Source organism: Sapajus apella, unplaced genomic scaffold (assembly GCF_009761245.1).
Source record: "Sapajus apella isolate SASKATOON/1434 unplaced genomic scaffold, GSC_monkey_1.0 scaffold38, whole genome shotgun sequence".
Classification (NCBI taxonomy): domain Eukaryota; kingdom Metazoa; phylum Chordata; class Mammalia; order Primates; family Cebidae; genus Sapajus; species Sapajus apella.
The window spans coordinates 473924-501415 of NW_022436978.1; the positions used below are offsets into that span (position 1 = coordinate 473924).

A 27492-nucleotide genomic window follows, 5' to 3' on the forward strand; every position below is an offset into this window, starting at 1 on the left:
AAAAAAAAAAAAAAAAAAAAAAACTCGCATTTGTTAGTAACAGTTACTTTTTTTTTTTACTAGATCTATAACTTTTTAAAATACACATAGCATGTAATGGTTTCTTAAAATGTGTTCTGGCCGGGCGCGGTGGCTCAAGCCTGTAATCCCAGCACTTTGGGAGGCCGAGGCAGGTGGATCACGAGGTCAAGATATCGAGACCATCCTGGTCAACACGGTGAAACCCCGTCTCTACTAAAAATACAAAACATTAGCTGGGCATGGTGGTGCGTGCCTGTAATCCCAGCTACTCAGGAGGCTGAGGCAGAAGAATTGCCTGAACCCAGGAGGCGGAGGTTGCGGTGAGCCGAGATCGCGCCATTGCACTCCAGCATGGGTAACATGAGTGAAAACTCCATCTCAAAAAAAAAAAAAAAAAATGTGTTCTGGCTGGGCGTGGTGGCAGAAGCCTGTAATTCCAGCACTTTGGGAGGCCAAGGTGGGTAGATCATGAGGTCAGGAGTTCAAGACCAGCCTGGCCAAGATGGTGAAACCCTGTCTCTACTAAAAAATACAAAAAATTGGCAGGGTGCAGTGGCTCACGCCTGTAATCCCAGCACTTTGGGAAGCTGAGGGGGGTGGATCACGAAGTCAAGAGATAGAGATCATCCTGGCCAACATGGTAAAACCCCGTCTCTACTAAAAACACAAAAATTAGCTGCGTGTGGTGGCACACATCTGTAGTCCCAGCTACTCAGGAAGCTGAGGCAGGAGAATCGCTTGAACCCGGGAGGCAGAAACTGCAGTGAGCTGAGATCATGCCACTGCACTCCAGCCTGGCAACAAAACAAGAGTCTCAAAAAAAAAAAAAAAAAAAAAGAGCAATACAAAAAATTAGCCGGGCGTGGTGTCGGGTGCCTGTAATCCCAGCTGCTCAGGAGGCTGAAGCAGAATTGCTTAAACCCAGGAAGCAGAGATTGCAGTGAGCCAAGATTGTGCCATTGCACTCCAGCCGGGGAAACAACAGTGCAAGACTCCCTCTCAAAAAAAAAAAAAAACCAAAAGTGTGTTCCTGTGTGACAATTTTATATAAATTTGTTATTTTCCATTTTTATTTCAAAATATACATTCAAACTTAAAATTAAAAAAAAAAAAAAAAAACGCTGCTGGGAGCCACCCTCAGTTTCTTATTCATTAGGTCTGGAGTGGGGCCCAGGAATCTGCATTTTTTTGAGATGGAGTCTCACTCTTGTTGCCTAGGCTGGAGTCCAATGGCATAATCTCTGCTCACTACAACCTCCACCTCCTGGGTTCAAGGGATTCTCCTGCCTCAGCCTCCCGAGTAGCTGGGATTATAGGCACCCACCACCACACCTGGCTAATCTTTTTTATTTTTTAGTAGAGACAGGGTTTCACCATGTTGGCCAGGCTGGTCTTGAACTCCTGACCTCAGGTGATCCTCCCATCTAGGCCTCCCAAAGTTCTGGGATTAGAAGCATGAGCCACCACGCCTGGCCAAGAATCTGCATTTTTTTTTTGAGACAGATTCTCTCACTGTCACCCAGACTGGAGTGCAGTGCACCATGATCTCCACTCACTGCAACCTCTACCTCCTAGGTTCAAGCGATTCTCCTGCCTCAGCCTCCCGAGTAGCTGGGATTACAGCCACCCACCACCACACCTGGCTTATTTTTTTTTTAGTAGAGACAGGGTTTCACTATGTTGGCCAGGCTGGTCTTGAACTCCTGACCTTGTGATCCTGCCAGCCTTGGCCTCCCAAAGTGCTGGATTATAGGCGTGAGCCACCTCGCCCGGCAGGATCTGCATTTGTAACAAGTTCCCAGATGATGCTGAAGCTGCTGATCTGGCACCACACTCTAAAAATTGCTGGCCTATGAAAAGAACATGAAATTTGAGTCCTAATACTTGGGCTTAGCCTAAACTATATGCCTTGCCAGCTGAGAACCTCAGGCAATATCATCAACTGAGAAAATTAGAACAAACTTGCTCTACTCATTCTGTGTGGCTGTGGTTAGGATCAAATGGGAATATTTAGAAGAAGGCTTTGCATAGTGCTGTGTTAAGAGAAGCCCCTGCCCACTGAGGTCTGAAACAAGAGGGGACAGGTCCTTTAGAGACAGACCTCGGCAAGATGGTACAGCTTCAACTCCAGATTTGCCATTTACTTCTCAGTGGGTTTTTTCCAGGAAAGGGGCAAAAGGGAGGGTGGCTTTGGCAGCAATTGTGTGACACTGCAAATGTCACATGGGGACACCAGCATCTATATTAAACAGCCCTACCCAGGTCATCAATATTAGGAATGGAGAACATGATTCTCCCAGGACTTTGCATTTGGCCAGGTGGCACATTAATTTACCAAAAGCCTAGGCATCCAGATGCTTTAGGGTAGGTTTCAAGGACTGTAGCAGCCTAAATTCCCTCAAGAGAATCCAGAAGCTTACCTAGCCTGGTAGTGGCTGTGATGCCTAAAGACAAACTTTGAAAATGGCAGCTGATAGCTGAAGGAGACAACAGTATAGACAGAAAAGCCCCACCTGGACGGTAGGACCCAAGCCCTTTGTGGCATTTGAGGAAGCCCTCAAGACAGCACTCTGTTCTAACAGCCATTTACCATAAGGTTGAAATGCCGTGATTTCTTAGATTTGTTTCCAAAGAGTCCAAAATGAATAGCTATACACAAAGCAACACTGGCCATGAGTTGTTAATTGTTCAAGCTGGGTGACAGGTACGTGGGGGTTCATTGTATCTTTTCTAGTTTAGAACATGTGTTGAACAGACATTTAGATTTTTTTTTTTTTTTTTTTTTTTTTTGAGTCAGAGTCTTGCTCTGTCACTCAGGCTGGAGTGCAGTGGCGTGATCTCAGCTCACTGCAATCTCCACCTCCCAGGTTCAAGTGATTCTCCTGACTCAGCCTCCCTAGGAGCTGGGATTATAGGTACCCGCCACCACATCTGGCTAATTTTTGTATTTTTAGTAGAGATGGGTTTCACCATACTGGCCAGGCTGGTCTCTTGGCCAAGCTGGTCTCAAACTCCTAACCTCATAATCCACCCGCCTCACCCTCCAAAGTGCTGGGATTACAGGCATTAGCCACTGTGCCTAGCCAGACGTTTAGACTTTTATGTTAAAAAAAAAAAAAAATCAAGGAGTGCACCCAACTAGTTTGTTCTCAGGGGATTCTATGTCCCTGACATGATTTGGCTGTGTCCCCACTCAAATCTCATCTTGAATTGTAGCTCTCATAATTCCCACATGTTGTGGGAGGGACCTGGTGGGAGGTAACTGAATCATGGGGGCAGTTTCCCCCATACTGTTCTCATGGTAGTAAGTCTCACCAGATCTGATGGTTTAATAAGGGGAAACCCCTTTCACTTGGCTCTCTTTCTCTCTTGTCTGCCACCATTTAAGATGCGCCTTTTGCCTTTCACCAAAATTGTGAGGCATCCCCAGCCATGTGGAACCGTGGGTCCATTAAACCTCTTTTTCTATTTATTTATTTATTTATTTATTTTTGAGACGGAGTTTCCCTCATGTTACCCAGGCTGGAGTGCAATGGCGCGATCTCGGCTCACCGCAACCTCCGCCTCCTGGGTTCAGGCAATTCTTCTGCCTCAGCCTCCTGAGTAGCTGGGATTACAGGCACGCACCACCATGCCCAGCTAATTTTTTGTATTTTTGGTAGAGACAGGGTTTCACCATGTTGACCAGGATGGTCTCGATCTCTTGACCTTGTGATCCACCCGCCTTGGCCTCCCAAAGTGCTGGGATTACAGGCTTGAGCCACCGCGCCCGGCCAAACCTCTTTTTCTTTATAAATTACATGAAAATGGAGTAATGCAGTCCCCTTTTCCTATTCATTTATTTCAACTGGGTTCTAACAGCAACAGTCACCCTGAGCAAGTATTTCACCTCCACAAACCTCACTGACTCTTTTAAGATGAGGGCAACTCTTTACAGCAGCTCTTGGCACTCTTCTATGATCTTCTCACTGGTCTAGAGCAGGAGTTGGCAAACTACAGCCTGCAGACCAAATCCAGGCCCCTGTCTGTTGTTAGAAAGTTTTATTGGAACACAGCCATGCTCATTTACTATGTTATTCTATTATGTTATTTGCTATTAACTATGACTGCTTTCATTCCATAATGGCAGAGTTAAATAACTGCAACAGAAAGCATATGCCCACACAGCCTAAAATATTTATTACCTGACCCTTACCAAAAAAAGTTTGCCAACTCCTGCTCTAAAGGACCTTAAAGACTGGGCACAGTGGCTCAGGCCTGTAATGCCAACACTTTGGGAGGCAGAGGTGGGCGGATCACCTGAGGTCAGGAGTTCAAGACCAGCCTGGCCAATCTGGTGAAACCCTGTCTCTACTAAAAATACAAAAATTAGCTGGGTGTGGTGGTGCATGCCTGTAATCCCAACTACTTGGGAAGCTGAGGCAAGAGAATGGCTTGAACCCAGGAGAGAGGTTGCCGTGAGCGGGGATCGCATCGTTGCACCCCAGCCTGGGCAACAAGCGCAAGACTCCAACTCAATCAATCAATCAAGGACCTTAAAGAAAGTTAGAAAAAAGGCCAGGTACAGTGGCTCATGCCTGTTATCCCAGGACCTTGGAAGGCTGAGACAGGCGGATCACTTTAGCCCAGGAGTTGGAGACCAGCCTAAACAAAATGGTGAAACCCCTTCTCTCCTAAAAATACAAAATCAGTTGGGTATGGTGGCGCGTGCCTGTAGTCCCAGCTACCAGGGAGGCTGAGGCACAAGAATCACTTGAACCCAGGAGGCAGAGGTTGTAGTGAGCCAACATCATGCCACCACATTCCAGCCTGGGTGACAGAGCGAGACTCCATTTCACAAATAAATAAATAACAAAATAAAACAAACACAAAAAAATAAAGAGGGCTTGAATCATGCTCCCCTTTCTTTACACCAACATTAAGTCTTCTCCATATTCTTGGAGGAGAGAAAGTTGACTCCTTTACCTGTGAAAAGGAGAAGTTCTGAAAAAATAAAGGGTTTAGCCGGGCGCAGTGGCTCAAGCCTGTAATCCCAGCACTCTGGGAGGCCGAAGTGGGTGGATCACGAGGTCAAGAGATCGAGACCATCCTGGTCAACATGGTGAAACCCCGTCTCTACTAAAAATACAAAACATTAGCTGGGCATGGTGGCGCGTGCCTGTAATCCCAGCTACTCAGGAGGCTGAGGCAGGAGAATTGCCTGAACCCAGGAGGCGGAGGTTGCGGTGAGCCGAGATCGCGCCATTGCCTGGGTAACAAGAGCGAAACTCTGTCTCAAAAAACAAAAATAAAAATAAAGGGTTTAACTGGCTCAGCAATCTCCCTATCCACTTCTGGAATTGGGTATGACATCTGGTACTACATGTGCTAAACAATTACATCAAGCAGCACAGAATTAAGGTATAAAGGATCTGCTGAATACATGGGAGGATGCTTTAGGAACCCAAACTTTGGTGGCCCCAGAAAAAGGCATCAGGAGAAAACCCAAGATAGGTTCAGGCTTTGGGGAAGGGCAGAGAACTTCTGGAGGGAAAGAGAAGGGACCCCTCAACACCTAAAGAAACTGAGGGTCTCAGCCAATATTTTGGCAACTTAACCATATTTAGATATTTTATACATGATCAAAATGGCAAGAAAGGATTCACTTGGCTGGCAAGGAGACGGGTAAGGGGAGCTAGCAAGGAGCCAAGTGGGCACCAGACCACCTGTCCTCCTGGCTTCCCCTTCCACATAAGCCACAGGTGTCTTTTTTCCTTTTTTTTTTTTTGTTTTTGTTTTTGCTTCTTTGTTTTGAGACAGAGTTTTGCTCTTGTTACCCAGGCTGGAGTGCAATGGCGCGATCTCGGCTCACTGCAAACTCCGCCTCCTGGGTTCAGGCAATTCTCCTGCCTCAGCCTCCTGAGTAGCTGGGATTACAGGCACGCGCCACCATGCCCAGCTAAGTTTTTGTATTTTTAGTAGAGGCGGGGTTTCACCTTGTTGACCAGGATGGTCTCGATATCTTGACCTCGTGATCCACCCGCCTCGGCCTCCCAAAGTGCTGGGATTACAGGCGTGAGCCACCGCGCCCAGCAGTTTTTTTTTTTTTTTTTTTTTTTTTTTTTGAGTTGGAGTCTTGCTCTGTCACCCAGGCTGGAGTGCAGTGGTGCAATCTTGGCTCACTGCAACTTCCACCTCCCGGTTTCAAGCAATTCTCCTGCCTCAGTCTCCTGAGCTGCTAGGATTACAGGCACCCACCACCACGCCTGGCTAATTTTTTGTATTTATAGTAGAGATGGGGTTTCACCAGGTTGACCAGGCTGGTCTTGAACCACTGGCCTCTGATGATCCACCTGCCTTGGCCTCCCAAAGCGCTGGGATTCCAGGCGTAAGCCACCGCGCCCGGCCAGCCACAAGTCTCTTGACATAAACCACCACATCAAGAAGAGGGGACACATCTATACAAGGCAATGGACAGGAAAGATCAGTTTTTGTGGCCCCCAATATCCTGCCAGAAGTGTCATCCCATGGTGCTTTCTGTGTCTCAAAGCTGAGTGGGTGGGCAGAGTGACGGAACAGCCAGGGGTGAGTTTCTTGATGTACTCACCCTTTACCATGGAAGGAAGCCTTGGGAAGACACTGGCAGTGGAGGGAGGAGGGTCAAGAAGGTAGGGAGGTGATCATTTTTTTCAGTTCCAAATCTGATTCTGCTGAGTACTGTGATGGATACAAATGGCCACCATTTTCTGTGCACTCTTTTCCTTATGTGAACACCAGAGAGACTGTTGCTGCAACACATCTCCTAAGGGCAGGAGCACCACTGATGCCTCTAGGGAGCTAGAAAGCACGCGGGAGAGGCCTAATCGCTATCCACAGGCTAACAGGCTGTTGCTTCTAGCTGAGAGAAAAAAGGCAAAATGCACGCACCCACAGATGCCTCCTGGAGGCGCAGCTGTGAGGAGACCAACAGGCTCAGTGGTCTGCGCTCTCTGGGGAAGTGTTCTCCTCTGCGTATGCTCAAGAAGGCACTGCCTAGCTGGCTGCCTCGTTAACCCCGACTAACCTTCTTCAAGCTTAGCCAAAGCACATCTGACACTCTCAGAGCCACTCACCTGCCATGTTGGAAATGTTAACGTTCAGCCTTTTCGAGTTACAGGGCATTTTAAGAAAGAAGAAAAAAAGGGCAATCAACTCTTGTTTTGGTAACGGTAGGGGGGCTGGCATTTCTTTAAAACCTAAGTCAAACGATGAGGGAGCTAGAAGTACTCATTTCCATCCTGCTGTCGGTAGTCAGGACCGTGGCAGCAGGAGGGCAGTGGGTGTGGAAGCTGCCTGGGATGCAGCAGCAGCAGCGTGGGCTGCAGAAACTAAGATGCTCTGTGTTCCCCGCACCCCTCCTGAGCTCTTGACCATCAAAGCACTTTATAGACAGAGCCTAGGGTAGACATGCTGTCTCCAGATGAGGCAATGACTCTATGACCTAAAACAGTGCTCCTTCCGCTAGGCAGAGGGGTGTGAACAGGCAGCCTATGGGGCAGCCTGAGAGCAGCTGTCAGGTCAAAAAGACTGCCAGGAGCACTGACCTCAGCAAGAATGCAAATGTCCATTAATAAGCCTGAGGGAGCCAAGCACGGTGGCTCATGCCTGTAATCCCAGCACTTTTGGAAGCTGAGGCAGGCAGATCACCTGAGGTCGGGAGTTTGAGACCAGCCTGACCAACATGGAGAAACCCCCTCTGTACTAAAAATACAATATTAGCCAGGAGAATCACTTGAACCCAGGAGGCAGAGGTTGCAGTGAGCCTAGATCACACCATGGCAGCTAGCCTGGGCAACAAGAATGAACCTCCATCTCAAAATAATAAGTCTGAGGAAGGAGAGGAGGTGCTCATGTGCAGAGATGCTTCCCTGGGTCCTATCCCTGGCACCATCCCCGGGTAGTGGTAAAGCGTGAGGTAAGCTACCACTTACCTGATGCTCTAACATTCTCCCCAATCAAAAGGACAACCTACCTTGCCAAATGGACTGAGAGGCACATTTTAATGTCAGTAAAGTGCTTTGAGGTACCACAGGGGAGACAGGAAAGTGATCTGTGTGTATCCCCAAAGCCTCCAAGATGGAGAGCACTAGGGCTGAGTCAGGGCTGTCTGTTCCAGCCCTGCTACAAGCACCCTGGTCTCTGAGCCACCTCATCAGGGACTTCTAGGAGCCTCGATGCCCAAGCCCTGCAGATTCTCCATGCTGGTGCTGAGAGAACCACCCAAACTGAGCCTAGGCTTTAGTTCAGGCCAAACAAGGAAGCCCAAGAAGACTGCAGGGTCCAGGCCATGAGTCCAAGGATCATGAACAAATCCAGACCTTTCCATTTCTCCCTCAGGGCTCCAACAGCTCTGCTAACCCCACCCCTCCTCACTTGCTTTCTGGAGGCCTGTGGCCCTGGCACCAGGGCTCCCACTGCCACCCACCTCCCCACACACCCTGGACCAAGCTGTTGCTGGAGGCAAGGCTCCTCCCTTACCTCGAGAGATGGTCCCTCCAGGGGCAGGGTTGACACACATGGGTGGAAGGCGGGGTGGGGGAAGTTTGCACTGACGCTGCCTGTGCTGGGCCCGATCTGGGGAAAGAGAGAGGGCATCAGGGCGACATGTTCTCACCCCTCACAGTTATAGACCCCTGAACTGACTCACGCAGAGCATCCGTGAGGAGCTCTGGGCAGCAGGGCTGCTGGATGGTGCTGGGAGCAGCCACAGGTTCTGAGAAACAGCACTAACAATGCCGCACAGGAAGAAGGCAAGCATCTCGTACGATGTGATACGTGACAGCCTTGGAGAGAGCGCTCAAACTCTTTCCTGCTCCCTTAGCTACCCCCACAAGCTTAACGCCCATCCTACATACTTCTCTTCGTCTTAAGTTGTGAGGATGTGACAGGACAACAGGAGAAAGCTGAAAGCCTCAGTACCATGTCAACTCAAAGCACCATGTATCCTCCCTTTATGGTAGCTACCTACACCTCTGCTGTGGGTTCCCTGATGGCTACCTCAGCCACCAAATCTCAAATCAGTTTTTCCCTCCAAGAGCTCGGCAAGAGAAGGACGACTGGACTAAGCATGTCCAACCTGAGAGCTAAAACCAAACCCAACCAACACTTACCAGCCTTCTCCCTCTTTCTAACAAAGAACAACCTGCCATTCCAAATATTTCCATTCATTTGGGGGCTAAATGCTACTTATTAGTAACCTACAAAGTACATTTATAAGAAGTCCCAAAAACTTGAGGAACATGAATGAAAATTAAGACACTCACTGAGTCTTCCACGGGAAGATGGAAACGTATGGGTAAGAAAGGCTTAATAAGGTCCTTTTAAACCACCTAAATGGTGACCTTTTGAGAGTCACTAGTCTGGGGGGTGGGAGACTAGATGTGCTTTGTCCCCCTGGTTTCAGTATAGTAAATGGGCCAGAAGAGGAGCAGAGACAGCCACACACAACTGAAGCATGAGAAAACACCTGTTCTACAAAGATATCCATTTGTGGAATGCAAAGTGATTCATATACACTTGGTATATGAGGAGAAAGATATCATTGAAACATAGCTCGTTTCAAAAAATTCTGAAGGCAAAGGAGCTGAAAAAGCAGGAGTAGAATTATAATCTTCAGCAGGAAAGAAAAAGCCCTTTCAGCTATTTCTCTTTTTTTATTAAAACTGAGTGCCTATAGAGAATCAAGGTGGTAGATACAAGGGTGTTCGTTCTACAATTTTTTTCAATATTTCAGTATTTTTGAAAATGTTCACAATAAAATGTTGCAGGGAGGGCAAGTCCTGCACTCAGACCCTCCCCCCAGTCCCATCTGCACACACTCATTTACCGCAGTGGCTGTTTCAGAGCTCCACCTCCACCTGGGCTTCCTCAGCAACTGCCAGCTCTCCTCACATTAGAAGGCTCTTTGTGGCCAGGCACAGTGGCTCACATCTGTAATGCCAGCATTTGGGAGGCCAAGGCCAGATCACCAGGTCAAGAGATCGAGACCATCCTGGCCAACATGGTGAAACCCTGTCTCCACTAAAAATACAAAAATTAGCTGGGCGTGGTGGCACAAGCCTGTAATCCCAGCTACTTGGGAGGCTAAGACATGAGAATCACTTGCACCCAGGAGGCAGAGGTGGCAGTGAGCCGAGATTGTGCCACTGCACCCCAGACTGGCAACAGAGCGAGACTCAGTCTCAAAAAAAAAAAAAAAAAAAAGAAGTCTCTTTGTACATTTTTTTTTTTTTTTTTTAAGATTGGGTTGCACCATGATGGCCAGGCTGGTTTTGAACTCCTGACCTCATGTGATCCACCCACCTCGGCCTCCCAAAGTGCTAGGATTACAGGCTTGAGCCACCAAGCCCAGCCTGCTCTTTGTACATTTTTGGCATCATATCACCCTGAGCTGCTTGCCTAGGTGGTCCAAAGCATTTTCTCAAGCACCAATGATTTTTGTCATATTTTGGTCATAAAGTTGCAGTTGCATAGACCCAATTCTATTTTTCCCATAAGGTCTCTTATAATATTTGTAGATGTGTGACTTTTTTCTTTCTTTTTATTTTATAGGTATGTGATTTTACAGAAAACATACATAGGGTTACAGCAGACGTGCTTGTAGGATCTTCTAGAACTAAGTGCCTAGGATCAAGGTTTATTTTGAAACTAATTCCAGGTCTGCCTTGAAGCTAAGGTTGGAAATGACCTGCTCAACCTCTCCATTCCTGTTTAAGGAGGGTCCTCATTCACATCCAGGGATGCTGGATTGAAAAAAAAAAAAAGAATAAATGATTTAATGATTAGTTATTATCTCATTAAGCATTTTTGGCAATTGGGAGAGAGCTGTTACAATCCCACAACTTAATTAGGCCCACTTCTGACTATGCAGTTGGACAGAAAATTTACATTCTTGCTATTAATCCGGTGTTTTTCAAAGTTTTGTGCTGGCTGTGAAAGACTCAGCCTGCTCTTTTTTTTTTTCTTTTCTTTTTCATTGTTCGGCTTGCTCTCTGTAGCCTGAGTCTGATGGCATTACAGGTGAGAAATCAGACAGCTGAGTTAAGATGCTGGCAAGGGAAGTAACAAGTAACTTACTCAGCACATGGGCATCCTAGCCAATGGCTTTGTTAAATCACATAATGGGGAAGACAGTAGCTAGCCACAAGACCCAGTGGGCCACCATCCACAATGCTGCATGGAATTGCTATAGCTGCTTCTTTTTTTATTTTTTCTTTTCCCTCCAGATTAGCTGTACTGCATTATGCTACAGCTGTTTCTATCAGAACCATGAAATGGTCCATCCCATTGAGACTATAAGCTCCAGAGTACCAGGAAGCATCTCTGAAATACAGCTCTCTTCACCCTAGTGTTTCCTACACAGCAGGTGCTAAATTATGCAACCTCACAGCACACTGCATGCTGAGGGAGGCCATAGCTCTCCAGTATGTATCAAGAGCATACCATGCCCAAGACTAAGAATTGAGCACAGACCACAGCCAGGTGCTTTTCCTGTATTTCAGCTTTAATAACTTCACTGTAGTCCTGAAGACATCGGGTAAGAAACAGGATCAGGTAAGTTAACACCTTGCTAATATTAGGGAAAGCCATATTCAAGCCCCAGTCAGACAAACTTGGGAGCACATCAACTTACATTTCTGCTCAAAGTTCATGATACCCTAGGAGCTCATAATTTCATAATGAAGAACAAAGAAATATGTAAAAGGAAAACTCAAACCAAGCACAATGGCTCACACCTGTGGTCCGTACACTTTGGGAGGCCAAGGCAGGGGGAGTACTTGAGGCCAAAAGTGTGAGAACAGCCTGGGAAACATAGGAAGACTCTGTTTACACACACACACACACACACACACTTTTTAGTTACTTTTTAAATTTTTATTTATTTATTTATTTGAGATGGAGTCTTGCACTGTCGCCCAGGCTGGAGTGCAGTGGTGCAATCTCAGCTTACTACAACCTCAGCTTACTACAATCTCCGCCTCCTGGGTTCAAGTGATTCTCCTGCCCTAGCCTCCCAAGTACCTGGGACTACAGGTGTACACCACCATGCCCAGCTAATTTTTTGTATTTTTGGTAGAGGCGGGGTTTCACCATGTTAGCCAGGATGGTCTCCATCTCCTGACCTCATGATTCACCCACCTCAGCCTCCCAAAGTGCTGGGATTACAGGCATGAGATACCATGCCTGGCCTAAAATTTTATTTCTTAAAAAATACAGAGAGATGGGGTCCCATCATGTAGTCCAGGCTGCTCTCAAACAATCTTCTTGTCTTGGCCTCCCAAAGTGCTGGGATTACAAGCATGAGCAACTGTGCCCAGACAAAAAAAAAAATTTTTTTTCTTTTTTGTTTTGAGACGGAGTCTCCCTCTATCACCCAGGCTGGAGTCCAGTGGCATGATCTTAGATCACTGCCACCTCCACCTCCCGGGTTCAAGCGATTTTTCTGCCTCAGCCTCCTGAGTAGCTGAGATTACAGGCACCTGCCACCGTGCCCAGCTGATTTTTGATTTTTTTTTTTTTTTTTTTCTAGTAGAAACAGGGTTTCACCATGTTGGTTAGGCTGGTCTTGAACTCCTGACCTCAGGTAATCCGCCTAGCTTGGCCTCCCAAAGTGCTGGGATTACAAGCGTGAGCCCCTGCGCCCAGCCCTGAAAAAAAAATTTTTAATTAGTCAGGCATGGTGGCATACGCCTATATTTCCAACTACTCACTTGAGCCCAGGAGTTCAAGGTTACAGTGATCATATCACTGCACTCCAGCCTGGGCAACAGAGTGAGACTTTGTCTCAAAAAACTTTTTTTTTTTTTTAAATGGAGTCTCACTCTGTCACCTGGCTAGAGTGCAGTGGTGAGATCTCAGTCCACTGCAATCTCTGCATCCCAGGTTCAAGTGATTCTCCTGCCTCAGCCTCCCAAGTAGCTGGGTTTACAGGCCGTGCACCACTGTGCCCAGCTAATTTTTGTATTTTTAGTAGAGATGGGATTTTGCCATGTTGGTCAGGTTGGTCTCAAACTCCTGACCTCAGGTGATCCACCTGCCTTGGCCTCCCAAAGTGCTAGGATTACAGGCGTGATCCACCACATCCGGCAAAAAACTTTTTTTTTTTTGAGATGGAGTCTTGCTGTGTCACCCAGGCTGGGGTATAATTATGTGATCTCAGCTCACTGCAACCTCTGCCTACCGTGTTCAAGTGATTCTCCTGCCTCAGCCTCCTGAGTAGCTGGGATTGCAGGCTCCCACCACTACACCCAGCTAATTTTCTTTTTTGTAATTTTTTTCTAATTTTCTCACTCTGTCACCAGACTGGAGTACAGTGGCGTGATCTCAGCTCACTGCAACCTCCACCTCCTGGGTTCAGGCGATTCTCATGCCTCAGCCTCCTAAGTAGCTGGGACTACAGGCGTGCGCCACCATGCCCAACTAATTTCTGCATTTTTAGTGGAGACAGGGCTTCACCGTATTGGCCAGGATGGTCCTAATCTCCTGACCTCGTGATCCACCAGCCTTGGCCTCCCAAAGTGCTGGGATTATAGGCATAAGCCACTGTGCCCGGTCTTTTTTTTTTTTTTTTTTGAGACAGAGTCTCACTCTGTCACCATGCGGGAGTGCAGTGGCGCTATCTCGGCTCACTGCAACCACCTCCTCCAGGGTTCAACCAATTCTCCTGCCTCAGCCTCCCGAATAGCTGAGATTACAGGCGTGCACTACCACACCCAGCTAATTTTTATATTTTTTAGTAGAGATGGGGTTTCACCATTTTGGCCAGGATGGTCTCGATCTCTTGATCTCGTGATCCGCCTATCTCAGCCTCCCAAAGTGCTGGAATTACGGGCATGAGCCACTGTAGCCAGCCTAATATTTGTAATTTTAGTAGAGACAGGGTTTCACCATGTTGTCCAGGCTGGTCCCAGCCAAAAAACATTTTTATTTTTGATAAAAAATAAAGGAAAGGAGAACTCCATAAGAAATAAAAAGCAGTTCTATACAACAATAGAAATGTCACAAGGCCACCCACAACCAATTGCCAAGGTAATGATGCAAACCCTAAGTCCTAGCAGTATTCAGAAGACAGGAGAGGCTGGCCCCAGGGACTCACCTATAATCCCAGCACTTTGGGAACAGGCGGAGCGCCTGAGGTCAGGAGTTCAAGACCAGCCTGGCTGACATGGCAAAACCTAGTCTCTACTAAAAATACAAAAAATTAGTGGGGCCTGGTGATGTGCATCTGTAGTTCCAATTACTCAGGATGCTGAGGTGGGAGGATTGCTTGAGCCCAAGAGGTGGAGGTTGCAGTGAGCCGAGATCATGCCACTGCACTGAGAGCCTGGGCACAAAGCAAGATCCTGTCTCAAAAGGAAAAGAAAAAAAAAAGAAGACATGATATGGCATTCACCCTTATAGTCAGGAAACCGTGAAAAGATAGGTTTGCCTAAAGAAAAACATTTAAAGCAGTGACTCTTTGTGATTAATAGTTTCCCCGAGATCTTCAAGCATAAAATGGTTGTTGGTCAATACACAATACTTACCTGTGTGGAAATCAAGGTCTAAAATCAGACTGTTATTATATCCTGAAGCTACTTAACAACACGGCTTTTGAGTTTACGAGGCATCAGGCCCCATTCTAAGCTCTTTAAGTGTATTAACTCATCTGATCCTTAGAACAACCCTACAGAGGTGCAATGATTTGGTTCACTTAAATAATGAGGACCAAGGGTCCACTTAAATAATGAAGATAGAAAGGCTCAGTCACCTGCCCAAGCCAGAGCTGTGCTGTGAAGCCAGCATCTGGGTCCAGAACCTTTGCTCAGTAAGGCTATGCTGCCTCCCACAAACTGTAAAGAAATTCTGCCTCATACTCTCTCACTCGGACCATCTCCCTGTCATATCAGAGAGTTGTTAATGTGGGGAAAGGGAGGATCATGATTTTTCTTTTTCTTTTTCTGAGACAGAGCCTTACTCTGTCACCCAGGCTGGAGTGCAATGGCAGGATTTCTGTTCACATCAAACTCTGCCTCCCAGGTTCAGCAATTCTTCTGCCTCAGTCCCTTAAGTGGCAGGGATTATAGGTGCCTGCCACCATGCCTGGCTAATTTTTGTATTTTTAGTAAAGATGGGGTTTCACCGTGTTATCCAGGCTGGTATGAAACTCCTGATCTCAAGTGATTCACCCGCCTCAGCCTCCCAAAGTGTTAGGATTACAGACATGAGCCACTGCGCCCAGCCGAGGATCATGTTTTTTTTTTTTTTTGAGATGGAGTCTCTCTGTTGCCCAGGCTGGAGTGTAGTAGCATGATCTCGGCTCACTGCAACCTCCACCTCCCAGGCTCAAGTGATTCTCCTGCCTCAGCCTCCCAAGTAGCTGGGACTACATGCACATGCCACCATGCCCAGCTAATTTTTGTATTTTTTAGTAGAGATGGGTTTTCACCATGTTGGCCAGGATGGTCTCGATCTCCCGACCTCGTGATCTACCTGCTTTGGCCTTCCAAAGTGCTCAGATTACAAGCGTGAGCCATCGTGCCCAGTGGATCATGATTTTCATTGGGCTTTCCATCTCTTTACAAAATCAGTACTATTGCCGGGCACCGGTGACTCACACCTGTAAATCCCAGCACTTTGGGAGGCCGAGGCAGGGGGATCACCTGAGTTCGGGAGTTTGAGACCAGCCTGACCAACATGGAGAAACTCCATCTCTACTAAAAATACAAAATTAGCCGGGCATGGTGGCACATGCCTGTAATCCCAGATACTTGGAAGGCTGAAACAGGAGAATCACTTGAACTCAGGAGGCGGAGATTGCGGTGAGCCAAGATCACGCCCTTGTACACCAGCCCGGATAACAAGAAAAAAAAAATCAGTACTATTAATTCGGAGACACTGTTACCATGAGAAAACCTGTTTTCAATGACCTTTTACAAGTGGGTAGACAACAAAGCCCACTGGTTCGTAAGTAAACACAAAGTGATAATTTTAGCTAAAAAAAAAACATGAGCCGGGCGCGGTGGCTCAAGCCTGTAATCCCAGCACTGTGGGAGGCCGAGGCGGGTGGATCACGAGGTCAAGAGATCGAGACCATCTTGGTCAACATGGTGAAACCCCGTCTCTACTAAAACTACAAAAAATTAGCTGGGCATGGTAGCACGTGCCTGTAATCCCAGCTACTCAGGAGGCTGAGGCAGGAGAATTGCCTGAACCCGGGAGGCGGAGGTTGCGGTGAGCCGAGATCGTGCCATTGCACTCCAGAAAAAAAAACAAAAACCTGTCTCTAACACAAAAAAAAAAAAAAAAAAAAAAAACATGTACTGTCCACACTAATCTCAAGTTGTTTTTTCCTTCTTTCTTACATATAGTTAGCCAAAGGAAAAAAAAAAGCCCAGGATGACAGAAATTAATTTTTTCAAACAACATGAAAACAGACGACCAGGTACAGTGGCTCCTGCTTGTAATCCCAGCACTTTTGGAGGCCAAGGCAGGCAGATCATGCAGATCATGAGGTCAGGAGTTCAAGAACAGAGTGTTCAACATGGTGAAACTCTGTTTCTACTAAAAAATATAAAAATTAGCTGGGTGTGGTGACACACACTTGTAGTCCCAGCTCTCAGGAGGCTGAGGCAGGAGAATTGCCTGAACCCGGGAGGCGGAGGTTGCAGTGAGCCGAGATCATGCCACTGTACTCCAGCCTGGGCAACAGAGAGACCCCATCTCAAAAAAAAAAAACAACAGATGGAGTGGTTAAAGACACACAATGAGGCAGGGAGAGGCTGCTCTGAGCCCTGGTACATCCAGCCCTCCTTCTGGTCCCATTCAGTGGGTTACACATGGCGCCACTTAGCCAGGGTTTCCCAGGCCTCAAGAAACAAAACTTGGAGAGAAGACACAACTGGGAAGACCTATTTAATCAGTAGTTTGGATGTTGTTATCATTCTCATTTATTTGTAAAACATGCTCAGATTGAAGCCTCAGGATCAGCTTCAACACGGGCTGCAGGCCTTTTAATCTTCTGTCTCTTGAAGAAGAAAAGTCATGTTTCTAAGAAATACAAAGCTCTCTGGATCTGGCCCCTGAAGTCCCCACCAGCTACTTCACCTCCTATAAACACACTGAGAACTCTAAGCTATACCCCTGTCATGACTCAATTTTGCCACTGCCCATGCAACCCTTTCACTCCGTGTGCCGGACAGCACTAATTTCAAGACTTGCCAGAGTTTCTATTAACTAATGTAACAGTGACTCTGTAGACATTTGTCCCTACCCAAATGTCATGTTGAAATGTAATCTCCAGCCAGACACGGTGGCTCACGCCTATAATCCCAGCACTTTGGGAGGCCAAGACGGGCGGACCACTTGAGCTCAGGAGTTTAAGACCAGCCTGGTCAATATGGCGAAACCCCGTGTCTACTAAAAATGCAAAAATTAGCTGGGCATGGTAGTGCATGCTTGTAGTCCCAGCTACTCAGGAGGCTGCGGCAGAAGAATCACTTGAACCAGGGAGGCAGAGGTTGCAGTGAGCTGAGATCTTGCCACTGCACTCCAGCCTGGGAAACAGAGCCACTCTGTCTCAAAAAAAAAAAAAAAGAAAGAAATGTAATCTCCACTGTTGGAAGGTCATAGGGTGGATCCCTCATGTCTTGGTGCTATCCTTGTGAAAGTGAGTAAATTCTCATGAGATCTTTTTTCTTTTCTTTTTTTTTTTTTTTTTTCTGAGATGGATTCTTGCCCTGTCACCCAGGCTGGAGTGCGGTGGCACAATCTCAACTCACTACAACCTCCAACCTCCACCTCCTAGGTTCAAGCAATTCTTGTGCCTCAGCCTCCCAAGTAGCTGGGACTACAGGTGCATACCACCACACCCAACTAATTTTCTGTAAGAGATGGGGTCTTACTATGTTGGCCAAGCTGGTCTTGAATGCCTGACCTCAAGTGATTCGCCTGCCTTGGCCTCACAAAGTGCTGGGATTACAGGCATGAGCCACCACACACAGCCTCTCATGATATCTTATTTTATTTATTTGTTTATTTTATTTTTATTTTTTTATTTTTTTGAGACAGAGTCTCGCTCTGTCACCAGGGAACAGGCTGGAGTACAATGGCGCGATCTCAGCTCACTGCAACCTCCGCCGTCTCCCAGGTTCAAGCAATTCTCCTGCCTCAGCCTCCCAAGTAGCAGGGACTACAAGCACACGCCACCAAGCCCGGCTAATTTCTGTATTTTAGTAGACACGGGGTTTCTCCATGTTGGCCAGTATGGTCTTCATCTCTTGACCTCGTGATCCGCCTGCTTCAGCCTCCCAAAGTGCTGGGATTACGGGTGTAAGCCACCATGCCAGGCTATTATTTATTTATTTATTTAAAGATGGCATCTCACTCTTGTTGCCCAGGCTGGAAAGCAATGGCATGTTCTCAGCTCACTACAACCTTTGTCTCCCAGGTTCAAGCAATTCTCCTGCCTTAGCCTCCCAAGTAGCTGGGATTACAGACCCCTTACACCATACATGACTAATTTTTGGTTTTTGGTTTTTTTTTTTTTTGAGACAGAGTCTTGCTCTGTCACCTAGGCTGAAGTGCAGTGGCGCAATCTCAGCTCACTGCAACCTCCAGCTCCTGGGTGCAAGCAATTCTCCTGCCTCAGTCTCCGAGTAGCTGGGACCACAGGCTCCCACCACCATGCCTGGCTAATTTTTGTATTTTTAGTAGAGATGTGGTTACACCACGTTGCCAGGCTGGTCTTGAACTCCTGAGCTCAGGCAATCCACCTACCTCGGCCTCCCAAAGTGCTGGGATTATAGGTGTGAACCACTGTACCCGGCCCTAATTTTTGAATTTTTAGTAGAGGCAGGGCTTCACCATGTTGGCTAGGCTGGTCTCAAACTCCTGACCTCAGGTGATCCACCTCTCTCAGCCTCTCAAAATGCTAGGATTACAGGTGTGAGCCATCACACCCAGCTGACCTTGTTTAAGCTATGTGGCCCCTCCTAGCTCTCTCTCTCTGGATCCTGATTTTTGCCATATGACATGCCTGCTCCCACTTCATCTTCTGCCCCTAAGTAAAAGCTCCCTGATTCCTCCCCAGAAGCCAAGCAGATTCCAGCACCATGCTTCCTATACACTCTGCAGAAATGTGAGCCAATTAAACCTCTTTTTTAACAAATTACCCAGTCTCAGGTATTTCTTTACAGCAATGCAAGAACAGCCTAATACAGACTCAGTCCACTTCCACCAGTGTTTGCTGAGACTTGCTATGTGCAAAATGCTAGCCAGGTGCTATGTATGATAAAAGAGAACAACAAGCCCTGGCTTCAGGGAGCTTCCAGTCTAGTGACACAATGAGTAATGCAGAATAGACTAAGCATGAAAAAGAACAGATATGGGACTAAGGAAGGTTGTAGAAAGATTACACTTGATCACAGAATTAGGAAAGGTTCACGACGGGGATAATATAAAATACTTGCCTAGAAAAATAGGATTTTAGAGGCTGGGCACGGGGTGGCTCACACCTGTAATCCCAGCACTTTGGGAGGCTGAGGTGGGTGGATCACTTGAGGTCAGAAGTTCAAGACCAGCCTGGCCAACATGGTGAAACCCTCGTCTCTACTAAAAATTTAAAAAAAAAAAAAAAATTAGCCAGGCCTGGTGGCTGGTGCCTGCAATCCCAACTACTATGAGGCAAGAGAATTGCTTGAACCCGGGAGGCAGAAGCTACAGTGGGAAGGGATCACACCACTGCACTCCAGCCTGGGCAATAGAGTGAAATGACACCTCAAAAAAAGAAATATAGGATTTTAATAAGCAGGGAGTATGTGGAAGAGGGCACTGGGGGGAGGCATGGCAAATACACACAAAGGCCAGGGCAAGGAGAGACCCAGATTATAAGCACCAAGGAAAAGGAAGGCTATAGAAAAGGACTCTGGTAAACCACCCAAAGAAACATGCAAGAACTACACACTGGTGAGAGACTTTCACAGCCCTCACAGATGCCCATCCCAATAATGAAGGGCAAGAGGTCACAAACACAGTTGCAGTCCTACCTTTTCTGAATGAGTCCAGGCTGAACATTTCTGGCCAGGAGGGAAAGCTGGAATCCTGAGAACAAGGAGGGCCAAGGGGCAATGGTTAATATTCCTGGTCTAGGAACCCACAAAGAAGACATCAGTAACACAGACAGCACTATCCAGAAGATGAGAAAAGTGACACTCTTCACTAATGAGCCCCAACTGCTGCTCCCCAGTCTTAAGGACTAGAAGGCCAGCTCCACTCTAGAGTAATTATCTTTGCTTCATTCTAATTGAGCACTTTCTTCTCTTCTCTGTCCTAAAACTCCCCATACCCTGTTAAACAGAAGTTGATGCATTTCAAGAGAGACATGCAGTTCTACCTAGTTCTTCATAATACTTGCAGGTTTCCTTGGGACTTCCAGGAAGAAATTAAATTCTACATGGACCCCCTTCGGCCACATGACATCAGGAAATAGGACTGATGACTGACTGCCTCACGGGCAAACTAGTTTACTGGGCTTTTATAAAACCTAGTCAAGTCCCTAAAAATGAAATTTGACTGATAGTATCAAAGAATAACTATACAGTGATTCCAAATAAAAAGCTTTTCTTTCTTTTTCTTTTTTTTTTTTCAAGATGGATTCCCACTCTGTCGCCCAGGCTGGAGTACAGTGGCACAATCTTGGCTCACCACAACCTCCACCACCCGAGTTCAAGTGATTCTCTTGCCTCAGCCTCCTGAGTAGCTGGGATTACAGGTGCGTGCCACCACGCCCAGCTAATTTTTGTATTTTTTAGTAGAAACGGGGTTTCCCCATGTTGACCAGGCTGGTCTCAAACTCCTGACCTCATGATCCACCGGCCTCAGTCTCTCAGAATGCTGGGATTACAGGAGAGTGAGCCACCATGCCTGGCCAATAAAAAGCTTTTCATAGCAAGTCTCTATGAAATAACAAATATTAAGTTAAAGCACAACTATTGGCCAAAAGTTTGGTGCATTTTGCTTATTAGTGTATTTAACTGAGAAATACACCTAGAGATGAGAAGAAACAAAAGCAATGCCTCTGGTTTAACACTTTGTTTTTAAAAATACTCAAACTCAGCTGGGTGCAATAGCTAATGCCTGTAATACCAGCACTTTGGGAGGCCAAGGCAGGTGGATCACGAGCTCAGGTATTGGAGACCAGTCTGGCCAACATGATGAAACCCCGTCTCTACTATATATACAAAAAAAATTGGCTGGGCGTGGTGGCTTACGCCTGTAATCCCACCACTTTGGGAGGCCAAGGTGGGCAGATCACGAGGTCAGGAGTTCAAGACCAGCCTGGCCAACATGGTGAAACCCCGTCTCTACTAAAAACACAAAAATTAGCCAGGTGTGGTGGTATACATTATTAATCCCAGCTACTCAGTAGGCTGAGGCAGGAGAATGGCTTGAACCCAAACTCAGATTTATAGATGTTTTTATAATGCAGTAATCCTGGATTAGGTGCAACAACCTTAAGTGGCCTTAGTTCAAAATCATCTACTGAAGGTGAGCCCCTGGAAGTGAAGAAAAAAAAAATCACCTACACAGCATTTAGCAAATCTGGATCATGTCCAACATTGCTCGGAGTCTACAGGGGCCTACACTCCTGATCCTGACTGCTGTTTCCTCTCATTCTCAAATTTTGGGGGTGTAGGAATTAAAGGGCTGACCTGGGGCCGAATCCAGCAGATCTGCCCTGATGGCCTCCTCTCCCCAAGGAATGCCTGAAATTTTAGCCCATAGTATTCGGTAGCTCAGAGAGAAAACTTCAATACAATATCAATAATACTAAAATTTACTTTAAGAAGTTACATTCTATAGATACCTTCTATCAAATGAAAATTTTAAAAAAGTTAGCCAGGCGAGGTGACTCACACCTGTAATCCCAGCACTTTGGGAGGCTGAAGCAGGTGGATTTCCTGAGGTCCAGAGTTCAAGACCAGCCTGGTCAACATGGCGAAACCCCATTTCTACTAAAAATACAAAAATTAGCCAGGCATGGTGGCAGGCGGCCATAATTCCAGGTATTCGGGAGGCTGAGGCAGGAGAACTGCTTGAACCCGGGAGGTGGAGGTTGCGGTGAGCCGAGATCACACCATTGCACTCCAGCCTGAGCAACAAGAGTGAAACTCTGTCTCAAATAAATGAATAAAAAGGGTATAATTTGAGATTCTAATTTTATTTTATTTTATTTATTTATTTTTTTTTTTGAGACGGAGTTTTGCTTTTGTTACCCAGGCTGGAGTGCAATGGCGCGATCTCGGCTCACCGCAACCTCCGCCTCCCGGGTTCAAGCAATTCTCCTGCCTCAGCCTCCTGAGTAGCTGGGACTACAGGCGTGCGCCACCATGCCCAGCTAATTTTTGTATTTTTAGTAGAGACGGGGTTTCACCATGTTGACCAGGATGGTCTCGATCTCTTGACCTCATGATCCACCCGCCTCGGCCTCCCAAAGTGCTGGGATTACAGGCTTCAGCCACCGCGCCCGGCTGAGATTCTAATTTTAAAGAAAACCTGAATATTATAAAATATAAAGTATCTTAAGTGATTATTACTTAAGAAAAAATATTTGGTTGGGTGCGGTGGCTCACGCCTGTAATCCCAGCACTTTGGGAGGCTGAGGTAGGCAGATCACCCAAGGTGAGGAGTTCAAGACCAGCCTGGCCAACACGGGGAAACCCTGTCGCTAACAAAAATACAAAAAGTAGCTGGGCATGGTGGTGCACACCTATAATCCCAGCTACTGGGGGTGGGGGGAGTTGAGGCAGGAGTATCGCTTGAACCCAGGAAGCGGACGCTGGAGTAGGTGAGCCAAGATCACACCACTGCACTCCAGCCTGGCCAACAAAGCAAGACTCCATCTCGAAAAAAATAAATAAATAAATAAACAATATTGCTAAGAAATTGTATACTGGCTGGGTACAGTGGTTCACACCTGTAATCTCAGCACTTTGGGAGGCTGAGGTGACAGGAGCACTTGAGAACAAGAGTTCAAGATCAGCCCGAGCAACTTAGTGAGACCCCATCTTTACAAAAAATTTTCAAAATTAGCCAAGTGTGGTGGTGCACGCTTGTAATCTTAGCTACTCAGGAGGCTAACACAGGAGGATCACTTCAGCCCAGGATTTTGAGGTTTACAGTGAGCTGTGATCACACCACTGCACTCCAGCCTGGGTGACCAACCGAGACCCTGTCTCTCTTTAAAAAAACCAAAAGCAGCCAGGTGCGGTGGCTCACACCTGTAATCCCAGCACTTTGGGAAGCCGAAATGGGTGGATCACAAGGTCAGGAGTTCAAGACCAGCCTGGACAACACAGTAAAACCCCATCTCTATTTAAAAAAAAAAAAAAAAAAAAAAAAAAGCGATGGCCGGGCACAGTGGCTCACACCTGTAATCCTAGCACTTTGGGAGGCCGACATGGGCAGAACACCTGAGGTTGGGAGTTCGAGACCAGACTGACCAATATGGAGAAACCCTGTCTCTACTAAAAATACAAAATCAGCCCAGCATGGTGGCACATGCCTGTAATCCCAACTACTTGGGAGGCTAAGGCAGGAGAATCACTTGAACCTGGGAGGTAGAGGTTGCAGTGAGCCAAGATCAAGCCATTGCACCCTAGCCTGGGCAACATGAATGAAAAAAAAAAAGAAAAGAAAAATTTAATGGCTAGGTGTAGCGGCTCATGCCAGTAATCCGAGCACTTTGGGAGGCCCAGGTGGAGGATCTCTTGAGACGAGGAGTTTGAGACCAGCCTAGGCAACACAGTGAGACCCTGTCTCTAAAGAAAAAAAAATTATAAGTTAATTTGCTTATAAATAGACTCTTGGTTTTACTTTTTTAAAGTCCCTAATCCTCTAGCCCAATATATCAATTTAGGCTCATGTACCACTATTCTTTCCTGTTCTAATTTAAAATACTACAGTATGAGAATCAAAATAGGATGTTTTAGAGATAATTTACAGAGCTCTAGAACATTTCATAGAGATCCAGAAGAAAGCTGTCTTCCTTGTAATGCAGTAATGTTAAAAATCTTTGTCATTTAATGACTCTCTTAAGTAATTCAGAGATAAGTGAAATGCTATTATGTCAAGATTTCTTGCACAATGAAACACAATTTACCAGGTAGTCACTAAGGGATGGTTCCAGGACAGAGACTCCACAATGACTAATTTTTTTTTTTTTTTTTTGAGACGGAGTTTCACTCATGTTACCCAGGTTGGCGCGATCTCGGCTCACCGCAACCTCCGCCTCCTGGGTTCAGGCAATTCTCCTGCCTCAGCCTCCTGAGTAGCTGGGATTACAGGCACGCACCACCATGCCCAGCTAATTTTTTGTAGTTTTAGTAGAGACGGGGTTTCACCATGTTGACCAGGATGGTCTCGATCTCTTGACCTCGTGATCCACCCGCCTCGGCCTCCCAAAGTGCTGGGATTACAGGCTTGAGCCACCGCGCCCGGCCCCACAATGACTAATTAAAAATGATACCCTTCTGGCTGGGCGCAGTGGCTCACACCTGTAGTCCCAGCACTTTGGGAGGCCGAGACGGGTGGATCACCTGAGGTCAGGAGTTAGAGACCAGCCCCCATCTCTTCTAAAAATACAAAAAAATTAGCCGGGCATGGTGGCAGGCACCTGTAATCCCAGCTACTTGAGAGGCTGAGACAGGATCACTCGAACGTGGAAAGAGGAGGTTACAGTAAGCCGAGATCACGCCACTGCACTCCAGCCTGGGGGACAAAGCGAGACTCCATCTCAAAAATAAAATCAAATAAATGATACCCTCTTCCAAGACAGTCACAAGTAGGTTTAACAAATGCCTCTTGTTTTAGTGTAGCTGAGCATGAGATCCAGCACCGCTCTGTGCAGAGCTAAATCAACTTACCTTATAAAAGCAATGACAGTCTCAGATTTTGTAGGCTTTTGAACTGGAGCTGAATTCTCTCCTTGCTATTCCTCATCACGAGGCTGGGCCTCCTCCTGGGAAGTACAATGCTGGGTCAACAGAGTGATGGTCTCACAGGGAAAGAAAGTTGCTCTATCCATTAAAATTCATTTACTAGTTCTAACAGGGGCAAATTTTGTTAGTGGCATGAAGCACACATACTGGACAAAATGGCCTTAACTCAGGACTTGCCATGACCCATTCCAGGCCCATTAAATTGTGAGTTGACCTACACCAGCAACTGTAGAAGTGCTAAAGTCTTATGACATCATCTCAGAAGAAGATGTAAAGGTAAAGAAAGCCTTGTAAGCCTGAAAAGCATTTTCTGCAAGTTCAGAGCAAAACCGACTTTAATTTTGAGTTATAATTCCATAGTGATTATGATAATCTAACGTAGATAAAGAAGCTATAATACTCTTCCAGATTGGGAAAATAACGACTCAATGTTGAATAGCATTTTTACAGTTTATGACATACTTCCATAGACTTTATCTCATTTAATCCAGGCAACTATCCAGTGAAGTAGGAATTATCTTTCCAGAGAAGAAAACTGAAGCACAGATTATACAACCTGCCCAAGATCCCACAGCTGCCTCAGGGCAGATGGAAATCTGCATTGAAGTATGCTGACTCCACCGCCCTCCATGCTTAGTCTAGGCTACTTTTCTTATCTCCAGGATATCATGCTGTTGCCTAAATGTACCATGGTTCATTCCTTGAGACATACTACACTGACATCTTCAAAGGCTGAAAGGGGCAAGAAAGGTCCAAGAGCTAATAAAACTTTGTATCACAGTTACATAAATTAAAACACTTGGAGAGCAACTATCATTTAGGGAGAAAGAGCCAACATGGGTAGAAAACGCAGCAAAGGAAGTAACTTCAGCACATTAACTTAAATATCTAAGATTTATGTGTAAATTACAGAATGTAGTCAAGATCCACTATAACAGTGGCGTTACCGCCTTGCAAAATATTTCAAGGGAAATCACCAGACAATGTCTCATTTCACTTTGGCCAGTAAGCTACAACCAAAACCAGGTTGAAAGCCTGTAACTGGCCTTCTGCAGTCTACCAGCTAGTGTATGGCAAGCCCCTAACTGGAGTTGTAAAGTGTAACAGCCTCTGCCTTGAAAAATCACAATTCAAGTGACCAATGTTGCTGTACAACGACCAGATAGATACGACATATCCCTGGCTTGGGGGTTCTGAGGACCCCTGGGACTCCAGTTCACTGCAAACAAAGGACCCAACATGCATTTGGTCTGCCCCTGCTAAACGGGGCAAGTTACCACTAGCAAACAAAGAACACCTCACCCCTTGGCCTCCCCCAGTGACAAGGTCGGTGCAAAAGGGGGCAAACTAGAGGGGCCAGAAGGCACCGGGCCTCCCTCTGGACGAACGGTCCGGGCAGCACCGGGAGGCAGGAGGAGTAGACAAAGGTCTCGGGGCACTCCGGAGGCTTCCTCCAGGCCCTGCCTGAGGAAACGGCGCATCCCCTGAGGCGAAGGCGTCGTTGCGCCAATGAAGCGGCCTCTCCCGCGGCCTCCGCGGAGCCCCTGGCTGCGAGGCCCGCCCCGGCGGACCGGTCTGGCCCCCGCCCCCACCCGGGCTCCATGGCAACGGCAGGCCGAGGCCTGGCTGCTCACGGATCGGCCCGGCCGGCTTCGCGGGCAGGCCTAGGATGCCCGGCCTGCTCCTCGGGCCCACCGGCTTCTCCGCCCCACACTCCGCCAGGCCGGCGGTCGGACTGGGTTCCCTCCTCGCGCCGACCACCCCCGGCCGCGGCAGGCTCCTGAAGAGGGCACGAAAGGGTAGAATAAAGAGCCGAATTCACCTGTTGTTACAGATGTGAAACAAGCCTCGGTGCACCGCGCATGAGCCGCGGGTCCCCCAACCACGGCCGGACTACAACTCCCAGCAGCGGCGGCGCGGCCCTTTCCGGGTCCCGTGACGGAAGTCCCGCCGCCGGCCCGTCGCTCCCCACCCCCCGCCACGGAGCCCGCCTGCCGCGCGTGGCCCCGTTCCTCTGCGGGCCTCGAGCCCAGCTCCACCAGAGACTCGTTGTGGCCGCTCGGGACACCTGGTACCCGGGATGCCCCGGCACCCGGCCCAATGGGGCGCGGCGGCGGCGCAGACAGGACTTCCGGCAGAGTCGAGAAGGGAACGGGCTTGCCGCTGCAGCTCTGGGGTCACGGAGGGAGCGGGCCGGGCGGGGGCCGCCTCTCACAGCGACTTAGTTGCCTGCAGTGTGAGAGTGAGGAGGATCTTCGTGCCCTCTGCGCGCCAGCTGCGCCTCCTGGTGCGACTAAACACTCCGGGTCACGGCTGAGCCGGGAACGGTTTCCAGCTCGGGCTCAGGGATTCCACCCGCCTTCCCCGCCACAGCTCATAGCCACGCCTCTTCTCCATCTCCCCTCTGATCTTCTGTTTTTTTAGGGAGATGAGCATTTTTGCCTCCCCAGGTTACTGGAAAGATGAAATCAACGTG

The 27492-nt window shown here is 47.4% G+C and overlaps 1 protein-coding gene across 5 annotated transcripts in view; it reads right to left on the reverse strand.

Moving 5' to 3' along the window:
- The window catches only part of DHX30 (DExH-box helicase 30), a 56088-nt gene extending 28950 nt beyond the window's left edge, over positions 1-27138 (reverse strand). The window contains exons 1-5 of one of the 5 annotated variants that reach the window (XM_032297940.1): positions 26839-27138; positions 24942-25036; positions 20064-20118; positions 8518-8613; positions 7113-7141 (exon numbers count right to left, since the gene is read on the reverse strand). In XM_032297940.1, the coding sequence (XP_032153831.1) occupies positions 7113-7119 (7 nt within the window). In that variant the 5' untranslated portion in view covers positions 7120-7141; positions 8518-8613; positions 20064-20118; positions 24942-25036; positions 26839-27138. Of the gene's footprint in view, positions 1-6607; positions 6828-7112; positions 7142-8517; positions 8614-20063; positions 20122-24941; positions 25037-26838 lie in introns of those variants that run through there. The other 4 variants (XM_032297936.1, XM_032297938.1, XM_032297937.1 and 1 more) reach the window with 4 other exon arrangements.
- Positions 27139-27492: the final 354 nt, after the last annotated feature.